General features: G+C 37.4%; 1 protein-coding gene across 1 annotated transcript in view; it reads left to right on the top strand.

The window, feature by feature from the left end:
- The window catches only part of UBR1 (ubiquitin protein ligase E3 component n-recognin 1), a 161,211-nt gene that overhangs the window by 98,629 nt on the left and 49,821 nt on the right, over positions 1 to 12,761 (top strand). The window contains exons 30-33 of the mRNA XM_010383779.2: positions 1,174 to 1,379; positions 2,714 to 2,807; positions 3,934 to 4,083; positions 8,431 to 8,528. Of these exons, the coding sequence (XP_010382081.1) occupies positions 1,174 to 1,379; positions 2,714 to 2,807; positions 3,934 to 4,083; positions 8,431 to 8,528 (548 nt within the window). The remainder of the gene's footprint in view (positions 1 to 1,173; positions 1,380 to 2,713; positions 2,808 to 3,933; positions 4,084 to 8,430; positions 8,529 to 12,761) is intronic.

Raw genomic sequence — 12,761 nt, 5'->3', positions numbered from 1 at the left:
TTATCAGCACCCAAAGGCCAGAGGGGGCCAAGGCAGCAGGGGGCTGGCGTGTCAGTACTGCCCCAAGTGTGCACACACCTGGCCGGGCCACGGCAGCACCCGGGCTTGGCCACAACTTTGCTCCAAAATCAGAATGGGTGTTGGGAGTGGGGAGAGGCTCAGAACAGGCACTTCTGAGCTGGGCAGCTGCAGCTGTGCCTGGGAGTGTGGAGCTCTTGCCCCACAAACTCGGAAGGGGTGGGCTCCCTCCTGTTCCCAACCCAAGGGCTCCATGGAACACGTTGCCCCAGCCACGCCTCCACTGCCGCAGCAGACATCTTTGCAGCAGCTGCTCTAGACGTAATAATAATACCTACCTCATAGGATTATTTTAAGTATTGAGTAAACGTGTAAAGTATTTGAAACAGTGCCTAGCTTCACAATCAGCATGTTGTAAATATTTGCCATTATTTAAATATTGTACACATCAGTAGATCCTGAGTTTTGCCCAGTCAGTAAGAGTAGATTCTAAGAATTGCTGAATCATTAAGGTGTAAGTTTTTTAGTTTGAATAGCTACTAAAATAGAATAGAAACCTGAATGCTTAATGACAGGGAATGGATAAAACTATTATGGCACATATAGTAAGAGCTGTGCATCCATTTAAAAATGTTTCTGAAGAAGTTTGAATGATGTAAGAAACTATAAGTGAATACAGCAGGATGCAAATCTGTGTAATGTGATTTTATTTATATGAAGAAGTATATTATAAATAGAAAGCAGACTAGAAGGAAATGTACAAGATTACTAGTGGGTATCTCTAGGTTGTGGGAATATAACATTTATACTATTACAGATTTCCCAAAATTTATTCAGTAACCCTGTATTACTTTTATATCCAGAAAAAAAAAATAACCCAGCTTATTGGTATAGTAAATTAAATAAAATTATAATATACATTCCATTTTATCATCTGTTTTTTTGCACTTAGCAACACTTGTATTTTGTAATAAGCAAATAACTGATAAAAGCCACAAAGGAAGGGGGGAAGCTTTTAACTTAATATTGCTAAATATCATTTTTATTTTTATTATCTTTCTTATATTTCTTGCCTATAGTTACTTAAAATCTACCAAAATATGAAGACAAGTGACCAAAACATGTGTCCTCATTTCTGGTCATTTCTTTTGGTAGCACCCCAGCAGTCAGTGACTACTCTAGAATTGCTTTGGGTCCTAAACGGGGTCCATCTGTTACTGAAAAGGAGGTGCTGACGTGCATCCTTTGCCAAGAAGAACAAGAAGTGAAAATAGAAAATAATGCCATGGTATTATCTGCCTGTGTCCAGAAATCTACTGCCTTGACTCAGCACAGGGGAAAACCCATAGAACTCTCAGGAGGTATGTATTCTTTAATAAATATCCTTTTGTGCATTTCTTTTCATGCCTGTGTAATTAAAGAAAATAATATTTGAAAGACATTTGGAAGTAAGGTTATATATCTACCATACCGTTATCATATTTAAGAAAGTAATAATAATCCAGGAATATCATCTAATATAAAATCAATTTTTCTCCAACAGTTCTCAAAATGTCTTCAATTGTTAGACTTTTTTTTTCACTCAGGATCCAGACACATTTCATGTGTTGCTTTGGTTATATTTCCTTTACTCCATTTTAATCTAGATTAGTCCCTCCTTTTTTTATGATAGTAGTTTTTTTGAAGAATTCAGGCCACTTGTTTTGTATAATGTATCACATTCTGAATTTATTTGATTGTTAAGTTGCCTCCTGATTAGAATCATGTTAAACATTTTCTTGGCAATAATGCTAATTAGATAATTTATTGCACTTGTTACATCAGGAGTTAGCTGCTTTAGCATTATTCTTATTTTAAAATACCCTTGGAATAGGCCAGACATGGTGGCTCACGCCTGTAATCCCAGCACTTTGGGAGGCCGGTGTGGGTGGATCACTTGAGCTCAGGAGTTTGAGACCAGCCTAGGCAACATGGCGAAACCTCATCTCTACAAACATATTAGCCAGACATGGTTGCATGAGCCTGTGGTCCACAACAGGGTGAGACCCTATCTCAAAACAGACAAACAAAAAAAGCTCCTTAGAATAATAGTGATAATAAAGACTAGCATTTATTGAAAACTTAACATTGCCAGGCACTTGTTAAGTGCTTTATGTGTATTTACTTAATCTTCACAATAGCCCTATGAGTTAGTTATCACTATTGGTTCCATTTTATAGATAAAGGACCTGAGGCACAGAAAGGTCAAGTAACTTACCCATGGCCATGAGTTATAAGTGATGAAACCAGAATTTGAAATCCTCCATCTGTGCTTTTTTTAATGAGGTTATAATTCCCCTAAGTATCCCTTAAAATTATTATTTATCAAATTACTATTAAAATTTAAAAAGTAAATTATATTGGAAACATAGAAAATCACTTAAATAACCAAGATAATGCAGATTAAACCCAATATTCGAGGTTAAAAAATAAATCAAAGATAGAGTTATTAATCCATACTAAGTTTAGAATCATATCTGACAGGTTAGCTTTATGCTTTTCTCTTTTGTTACTATTACTTTTCTCTTTTTGTTACTATATATCCTCCCATTATGATATTGTGACACTTTGCTTGGACATTCCTAAGACAGTTTGTGATTAGACTTTAGACCTGATAACCTATCTCTTTTTCCCTCCTTTTTATACCTTGTACCAGAAACCCTAGACCCACTTTTCATGGATCCAGACTTGGCATATGGAACTTATACAGGAAGCTGTGGTCATGTAATGCATGCAGTGTGCTGGCAGAAGTAAGTTGTCCTTCTGACATGTTCTTGAAAGAGAATAGGAACATTGAAGTTCACTCAAGGCCACAAAAAGGCATGTTTTCTCATGTCTTCTTTCCTTTCTTCTTATTTGAATGACTGAAACAGTTTTAATTACTAATTCTGTTTGCATGAATTATTATTATCAAAATTGGAAAGTGGTGTGTAAAGTTACCAACGTTAGATTTTCACTGTTCCTTTGTGCTTGCTCTCCATGAACTAATCAGTTACTCTTCATCAGTATTCATGTAAAAAAAAGTAATGATTGGCTGGGCGTGGTGGCTCACACCTGTAATCTCAGCACTTTGGGAGGCCGAGGTGGGAGGATCACCTGAGGTCAGGAGTTTGAGACCAGCCTGGCCAACGTGGTAAAACCCTGTCTCTACTAAAAATACAAAAATTAGCTGAGTGTGGCGGCATATGCCTGTAATCCCAGCTAGTCAAGAGGCTGAGGCAGGAGAATCGCTTGAACCCGGGAGGTGGAGGTTCCAGTGAGCCGAGATTGCGCCGTTGCACTCCAGCCTGGGAGACAAGAGTAGTCTCAAAAAAATTAATAAATACAACAAATAAATAACAAATAAGTAATCTTTATACAAATCTAATTTCCCTCAAAACATACTGCTGTGAAAAGTACCTTTGAAATAGAATAGGATGAATAGGACAAGAAGTTCTCATTCTATCTCTGGAAAATACAAAAATTCAAAAATGTAATTCCTGAAAAATCTTTTGTGTAGAGTTTACCCATTTGGCATTAGATTACAATATATAATTTTTCCAAGATAGCCCTCACTACTTCAGTTCATCATTAGAAACTGAGGAAAGTAGTGTCCATGCTGTATCACCATGCTTTTGAGGTAAGAGATGAGTTATGATTCAATAAACTTATTTTAAATTTTTATCTGCTCTGATGTATTTTCCAATTTATTCCCAAAATAATAGGCAACCTGTTTCTTCTGTGATTACAACTTGTGTGTTTTTGCATGTATGTTCTAAAGATGTTTATTGAGGCAAAAATTCTAGATTTTTAAAACTTGGATTAGAGCAAGTAGAGATACACATGTAGAGATGCATGTGTAGTTCTAAATGCGCCTGTGTCTTTGTAATTTTGCAGATATTTTGAAGCTGTACAGCTGAGCTCTCAGCAGCGCATTCATGTGGACCTTTTTGACTTGGAAAGTGGAGAATATCTTTGCCCTCTTTGCAAATCTCTGTGCAATACTGTGATCCCCATTATTCCTTTGCAACCTCAAAAGATAAACAGGTATATTTTATGTTTTGGTTAATTTTTAAAAAGTTGGCCAGGTGCAGTGGCCTGTGATCCCTGCACTTTGGGAGACCAAGGTGGGTGGATTGCCAGAGCTCAGGGGTTCGAGACCAGCCTGGGTAACACGGTAAAACCCCATCTCTACAAAAAATAATAATAAAAAAGTTAGCCAGGCGTGGTGGCACATGCCTGTAGACCCAGTTACTTGAGGGGGCTGAGGTGGCAGAATCACTAGAGCCCAGGAGATTGAAGCTCCAGTGAGCCAAGATTGCGCCACTGCACTCCAGCCTGAGTGACAGAGCGAGACCCTGTCTCAAAAACAAATAGAAAGTTGTCTTTAGTTCTTTAATTTGTGCCTGTTTTTGTTAGATAACTGTTTTTTATTCTTTAAAGGGATTAATACTTTTTCATTTTATATCTTGTATTATACTTTTAAAATGTGATCAAAAGCCTAATTTTTTTGGACTCTCAGAGAAGTATAATGTTTATTTACTCAAATCTATATATTGTGGTTATATTTTCCAGCAGCCATTAAAGCAATAGAACTCTGACCTCTGCCTTAGCACTCACAAAAGGAGAAAAGATGCAAAAAAAATTCATTCCTTTCATATGGCCCTTTGCCATCATTAGAGTTGCCAGTTGGAGTCTGATAGCTCTAATGATCTTTGTATTATTTTTAATTTAATTTTTCTGAAGATCCAAATGCTATAGCTCTAGAGATGTGGACAAATGTTAACTAAAAAAATTAAATAAAAACACTAGATTCATTTTATATATATAATATATATATCATTTTATATATATCTCTTTTAAATTTTTATATTCTGATATATTTTATATATTTTACATTCTGAGTTTTTAAATTTTTATATTCTGATCTGTAAATGGAATTTAACAGCAAATTATTAGTTTTTGTATGACAACTTGGAAATTTAATTATGTATTTCTATATTCTCACTGTTCTACATGAGGATGACAGTACTATAATATTTATATTATTTCAGTTGCTTTAAAATGCAATGAATTTGTAATGAGAAACCTAAATTCTGCTGAAGAAAATTGTTTTGTTGATAAAAATACCTTTATGTCCCCATAAAAGTTCAAAGGTGATAGGTTTGGCGAGAAGGGTCAATATAAAGAGTTGCTCTGGCGGGACGCTGTGGCTCACACCTGTAATCCCAGCACTTTGGGAGGCTGAGGTGGGCGAATCACGAGGTCAGGAGTTTGAGACCAGCCTGGCCAACATAGTGAAACCCGTCTCTACTAAAATACAAAAAAATTAGTTGGGTGTGGTGGTGGGTGCCTATAATCCCCGCTACTTGGGAGGCTGAGCCAAGGAGAATCGCTTGAACCTAGGAGGCTGCAGTTACAGTGAGCCGAGATCTAGCCATTGCATTACAGCCTGGGTGACAATGCGAGACTCTGTCTCAAAAAAAAAAAAAGAATTGCTCTAACCTTGGCTGGGCACAGTGCCTCACGCCTGTAATCCCAGCACTTTGAGAGGCTGAGGCAGGCAGATCACCTGAGATCAGGAGTTTGAGACCAGCCTGGCCAATATGGCAAAACCCCATCTCTACTAAAAATACAAAAATTAACCTGGCGTGGTGGCACATGCGTGTAATCCCAGCTACTCAGGAGGCTGAGACATGATAATTGCTTGAACCCGGGAGGTGGAGGCTACAGTGAGCCGATACCATGCCTTTGCACTCCAGCCTGGGCGACAGAGCGACACTCTGTGTCAAAAATAAATAAATAAATAAAGAGTTGTTCTGATCTCTACTATTCCATGTCATTGATAAGCCTAAATTGAAATTATCTTCTTCAACATATTTGGTAACATGAGAAAGAATTATCCTTGATTTGAGTAATTAATATATTTTAGGCATTCTACCAAGCAAATGCTGCATTATCTTATTTAGTTCTCACAGTAGTCTAATGAAGTAGGTACTATTATTTCCATTTAAAGGAATCGGAGACTATGGATAGTTTTTATTTATCCCAAGACAGATCTAAGATTCAAACCCAGACTTGACTCCTGACTCCAAAGCCTTACCTAACTATACAGCAAAAAGACAAAGATAAAGGAAATCATAACAAAGTGACTTTCCAACTTCTTGTACAAGCCTTTTTTGCACAGTGGCTCCCCCAATTAAATTGTTCTCTAACAGAATATTTAGCTACTTCTTTCCTTGATGTCTTTAAGGATCAGATGCTTCAGAGCAGTTCTTTCTAAATTCAGAAAACTGATCCTTACAACCAGTTCTCTTAGAACTCTGGCACACTTTTAATTTATAGTAACAATTCTGTTACTCAGGATCTGAAATACATAATTATACATAATAGTTTTATTAAATACTTCAATTTACCCATATAATTGATTATATTTGCCTTTTTTGGATTTTAGAAAATCAGCATGAATATAATCTAAGATAGTAAAGATAAAAGCATATAAAAACTGTCAAAACTAAGATTTTGATTAAAAATTTATAATATAAACTTACCAAAAAATTTAAAACTAATAAACTGGTGTCTGTAAAGAAAATTGGTTCTAATCAGTCATAGTATATTTCCATTTTTTGAGAACAAAAAAAATTTCTTAGGTCAAATTTGTGCCCAGATACATAAATTTTGGCACAGTTCATTATATATTTTACCTTTGCTCAAGACTATTATTTCAATAAAAAGATTCCTATTTTATAGTCTTTTTAATAACACTGTTTCTGGTCCTTCTTGGTTTTTTTTTTTTTTTTTAGATAGGATCTCACTATGTGCTGGAGTACAGTGGTGTGATCTCACTCAGCTCATTGCAGCCTCAACCTTCTTGGTCTCAGATGATCCTTCCACCTCAGCCTCCCGAGTAGCTGGGACCACAGGCGTGTGCCACCCACACCCCACTAATTTTTGTATTTTTTGTAGAGACAGAGTTTCACTACATTTCCCAGGCTGGTGTCTAACTCCTGGGCTCAAGTGACCCACTCACCTCAGCCTCTCAAAGTGCTGGACTGCAGGCCCGAGCCGCCACTGTGCCCAGCCCTTCTTTGTTCTTAATAACAGTCTGTCTCAGGACCCTTTCCTTATGTCCATTTTAGGAAGGAGAGACTGGCAATAAAAAAAATAAGACAAAATGTTGAGTAGTGGGAAATACTATGAGAAAGCTAAAGCAGTAAGTTAAAGGGCTGAAGACAGACTGGGGCATGAGGCTATTTATAGACAGAGTTATCAGGAAGCTCTTCTCTGAGATGGTGACATTTGAACAGAGACCTGAATAAAGTGAGGAATAATCACTGCTTGACTGCTTTTCTCTGGGAGAAGAAAATTCTAAGCACAGGCTGTATCAAGAGCAAAGGCTTGGCTGGGTGGTGGCTCATGCCTATAATCCCAGCACTTTAGGAGGCCAAGGCGGGCGGATCATGAAGTCAAGAGATCGAGACCAGCCTGGCCAACGTGGCGAAACCCAGTCCCTACTAAAAATACAAAAATTAGCTGGGCGTGGTGGCAGGCGCCTGTAATCCCAGCAACTCAGGAGTCTGAGGCAGGAGAGTCGCTTGAACCCAGGAGGCGGAGGTTGCAGTGAGCCAAGATTTTGCCACTGCACTCCAACCTGGCGACAGAGCGAGACTCCATCTCATAAAAAAAAAAAAAAAAAAAAAAAAAAAAAAAAAAAAAAAAAAACAAAGGCTCAAGTTTGGAACACCATTGTCATGTTTGAGGCACAGCAAGAAGGCAGCATGGAATGGAGCAAGTAAAGATCAGATCATAAAAGGGATTATGAGCAAAGATTAGAAGTTGTAATACGATCCTGTTGACAATTTTAGAAAATTCTTCTAGCTGCTGTATGCAGAATTTATACTTACAATGAAACACAAGAGTAGAAGCAGGAAGAACAATTAGGAGTCTATTTAAGTAATCCAAGTGAGGGCTGATGTGACTTGGATTGGGGATAGTAAGGGTAGAGGTAGGTAGGAGTGATCAGCTTGGGATATATTTAAAAGATAAAACCTGCAAGGTTGATTAATAGATCAGAATGTGGGGTGTGAGGAAATCAGAGAAATCAATGACAACACCTAGTTTTTGACTGGAGCAACTAGAATGGTGATTCCATTTACTGACATTTACTACCTGTGGGTGACTGGCATGTGGGTGGTGACTTATTTCTTGTAAGTTTAAAATTTTCTTCCCCTTCCAAAAAGCTACTTTTTTAGACATGTTTCTGTGACCTAGGAAATTAATCTGGAGGAACTTAACTTTTTTATACACCATTTATCCAAGGAAATAATACAAATTCAGCTTTTCCATTTGACTTTGTACCCATGGTTGTAATAATTTTTAAATATCATTTTTCAGTGAGAATGCAGATGCTCTTGCTCAACTTTTGACCCTGGCACAATGGATACAGACAGTTCTGGCCAGAATATCAGGTTATAATATAAGACATGCTAAAGGTTTGCTTACATTTATTTTATATTAACTATGTGAAGATGGTGTCAGAATCTTTATTTTTTTAAATAATTAATGTGCTAAAATATGGTTTGCAAGTACAAATTTCTTGAATATCAGGAAATAGAAGTTTTTGAAGGTAAGAGTAAGTTTGGCTTAAATTGCTTTATTAAATTTAATCGTTTTTCATACTAGGAGACAATACAGACAGTGATTAAACTATCAAGTCCATCTATCTGATTATTCCAAGCTGTCGGACTGCTTAGATGTAAATCTTCGATCCAAGATTCATCTAAATCACTAAGATCCACTTACTGATTATGTAATCTTGGGCAAGTTACTTAAGCTCTGTGTGCCTCAACTTCTTATTTGCAAATTGGGGATAATAATATTATAATAGTACCTATTTTATTGGTTGAAAGATTAGTAGAGTTATTGTATGTAAAGTAGAATAGTCCATGGTACCTAGTAAGTGCTACATGTTAGCCATTACTATCACTAATACTATTAATATGTGGTTAGTAATGTTTGTAATAACGAAAACATTTTAAAACTGTCATCTTATTTATATATTCTTTACAGTTGTGAGACAGGTATGGCTATTAATAGAGATGTGCTTAAAAGGATAAAAATGGGAATTTGTAAAATACAGTGAGGAAAAGTTGTCTTTTGTTTAGGCCAATGGTCCCCAACCTTTTTGGCAGCAGGGACTGGTTTTGTGGAAGACAATTTTTCCACGGTTGAGGGGGATGGTTTTGGGATGATTCAAGTGCCTTACATTTATTGTGCATTTTATTTATATTATTATTACATTGTCATATATAATGAAATAATTATATAACTCACCATAATGTAGAATCAGTGGGAGCCCTAAGCTTGTTTTCCTGCAACTAGCTGGTCCCGTCTGGGAGTCATGGGAGACAGTAACAGATTGTCAGTCATTAGATTCTCATAAGGAGTGGGCAACCTAGTTCCCTCACATGGGCAGTTCATAGTTAGAGTTTGTGCATCTATGAGAATCTAATGTGGCTGCTGATCTGACAGGAGGCAGAGCTCACGTGACAATGCGAGTGATGGGAAGCAGCTGTAAATTCTGATGCAGCTTTGCTCACCTGCTGCTCACCTCCTGCTGTGCGGCCCATTCCCAAGGTTCCCAACAGGCCATAGACTGGTACTCGTCCATGACCCCGGGGTTGAGGACCCCGGTTTAGGCAGTGAAATCAATAGGGTGAAGACAAAGTCCAGTATTTTAAAAATTATCTTCTCATTCCCTCTTTGGATCTGAAATTGATGAAAACTATACCTAGAAAATATTCCAGAGTATTTCTAGGTATTCTACTCAAAATATTGATGTCTTGTTTCTACATTTCATACCTTTCTGTATTTATCCACATTTTCCCTGATTATTTTACCCTCTGTTATGCTTTAATTATGTCCTTTCAGTTACATACTTTTAAGGAAAATAAAGGATGTATTCAAAAGCTACAAAGGAAAAAATAGGGGTGATGGTTTTATTTCTCATCACCATAGTCTAAGTTAAAAGGTTTTTTGTTTGTTTTGTATGTGGGGGGGTTTGTTGTTGTTTTTTGTTTGTTTGTTTGTTTAGACAGGTCTCACTCATCACCCAGGCTGGAGTACAGCTCACTGCAGCTTCAACTCCTGGGCACAAGTGATCCTCCTACCTCAGCCTCCCACATAGCTGGAACCACAGGCTTATACCACCACACCCAGGCTAATTTTTAAATTTTTTGTAGAGACAGGGTCTCGCTATGTTGCCCAGGCTGGTCTCAAACTCCTGGACTGAAGCAGTCCTCCTACCTCAGCCTCCCGAAGTACCGGGATTACAGGCATGAGCCAGTGTGCCCAGCCTAAGTTATCAAGTATTTATTAGGTGTTTACTCATGCGTTCAGCACTATACAAAGTTTTATGTTCCCTGCCTTGTTGACCTCATATGTATGCATGTTATGCAGTTAAGAATGATACAAGAGGAAATAGCATTAACAGCCCGATTTTATAGTATAAAACAGTAGGACTCATAGAATTTTTAAGAAGGAATTGATCAGTAGGGGCTGAAGTAGTAAGAGAAGATGTCATGGAGAAAATTAGATTTGATTTGACCTTGTATAAAATTTGGGTGTGTGGTAGGGATAAAGGAGAACCCAGGTAGAAAACAGAAATGTTTTTAGGGAATTATGAGCATGACATTTTCAGAGACATTGAAAAAGCCTGGCCTACCTTAGTTGAAGAGTACACAGTGGGGAATAGTGGAGAATATGGGGCAGTTGTGGAGGTTTGTAAGAATTTGAACTTGGTCATTTAGAAACACAGAATGATGGAAGACAACAGTCAGCAATGAATAAGTCTAGCAACATCCAGTTTCCCCTCCTCCTTCATTTTATAACAAAACCTTTTCCACAAGTGGTGCTAATGAGATAACAATCTGTTAGGTGGAAACTCTTCTAACAAAAGACCTTGTATTTGTTAAGAAGTGATTTTTGGCATGTACTTGCTACTTTGCTGCTTGTTTTAAGCACTGAGAAGCAATTCAGTACAAGAGATTCTTCTTAATTTTTATAGTAATTTAAAATGACTTTGACGTATGTGAGTTTAGTTTCTTTTTATTAAAACAATTGTAGATTCACATGTTGGTTATACATCCTGAGTTTTCGGTCTCAAAAATTCAGCCTTAAGTCAGTTTTTATTGTTATTTTGGCCTCTAAATGTTTAATTGGAGGTCTCAAACATGGCATTAAGTAGAAAGATCACTTTATTAGCAGTAGGACCTCTGTGACCGTCTAAAGAAGTATAAGAGTGATTAGGCCGGGCACGGTGGCTCACGCTTGTGATCCCAGCACTTTGGGAGGCCGAGGCGGGTGGATCACGAGGTCAGGAGATCGAGACCATCCTGGCTAACACGGTGAAACCCTGTCTCTATTAAAAAATACAAAAAATTAGCCGGGCGTGGTGGTGGGCGCCTGTGGTCCCAGCTCAGGAGGCTGAGGCAGGAGAATGGCATGAACCCAGGAGGCGGAGCTTGCAGTGAGCCGAGATCGCACCAGTGCACTCCAGCCTGGGCGACAGAGTGAGACTCAGAGTGAGACTCCGTCTCAACAACAACAACAAAAAAGAAGTGTTAGAGTGATTAGTATCTTTTAAGCATATTCACTAATTTACTTAGAAGCCTATATTTTTAAGGGAAGAAAATACTGAACATAATCTAAGGAAAAACTATTGAAATAAAGAACTTTAAAAAAGAAATCATGGAATGATTAAAAATTTTGAGCAAGTGACTAGCATTTATTCTGGTAGCTTTTTAGTGTGGGAGTGGTGCCGCAGATAGATTGGAAGAGTGAGGAGATAACTCAAGAAGATTAATCAGGAATCAGTTGCACTGGTCCTACCATGAGATGGTAAGAAGTGGTGGTATTAATAGTAAGCATTGACAAGTTTGCTCTGAATGCTTATTGAATGACTAATTGTTTGGGGGAAAGAAACAGCCAAAAGATTGTAAAGGAAGGATTGCAGAGAATGTGTAAGCCTTTTATCTATATTGCCTAGTATATTGGGGAGGTTAGGAGAAAAGACAGATGATAAATTCAGTTTCTGTTTATTTTCGTGCTGTGTTGTTTTGGTACATAAGTAGAATTAAACAAAAACGTAGTGATAGTGGGAGATTTTACCAGATCTTTCTAAGACTATGGCTGGTCAAGTCATCCAAAAATAAATAAGGACTTAGAGAATTTTTAAAATTAAGCTTGATTTAGTAATATATTCTACGGGAGTTTGTTCCTATTGGAAAATATATTTTTATCAAATGCCCATGGAATTTTTTTTTTTTTTTTTGAGACAGCATCTTGCTGTGTTGCCCAGGCTGATCTTGAACTCCTGACCTCAAGTGATCTTCCCACCGTGGCTTCCCGAAGTGTTTGGATTATAGGTGTGAGCCACTGTGCCCACCTGTCCATGGATTATTAATAACAGATTGGTTAATAAATTAGGCCATGTAAGAATCTCAATAGTTTTCAAAAAGGGAAATTATGTAGGACACTTACACTATCCACAATACAATAAAATAATACTTAACAAAAAAGAGCTCAAAAACCTAACAAATTAGGAATTTTTAAATACTATTCCGTATAACTGTTGAATGCAAGGAAAAAGCTAAAGAGAGATGGAGAAATTAGTGACTATTTAGCAATTGGCAACGAGAACAACACAGATCAAAATCCATGGAATA

The sequence above is a fragment of the Rhinopithecus roxellana genome, chromosome 5, assembly GCF_007565055.1.
Source record: "Rhinopithecus roxellana isolate Shanxi Qingling chromosome 5, ASM756505v1, whole genome shotgun sequence".
NCBI lineage: Eukaryota > Metazoa > Chordata > Mammalia > Primates > Cercopithecidae > Rhinopithecus > Rhinopithecus roxellana.
This window is presented reverse-complemented; position numbering and strand designations above follow the sequence as displayed.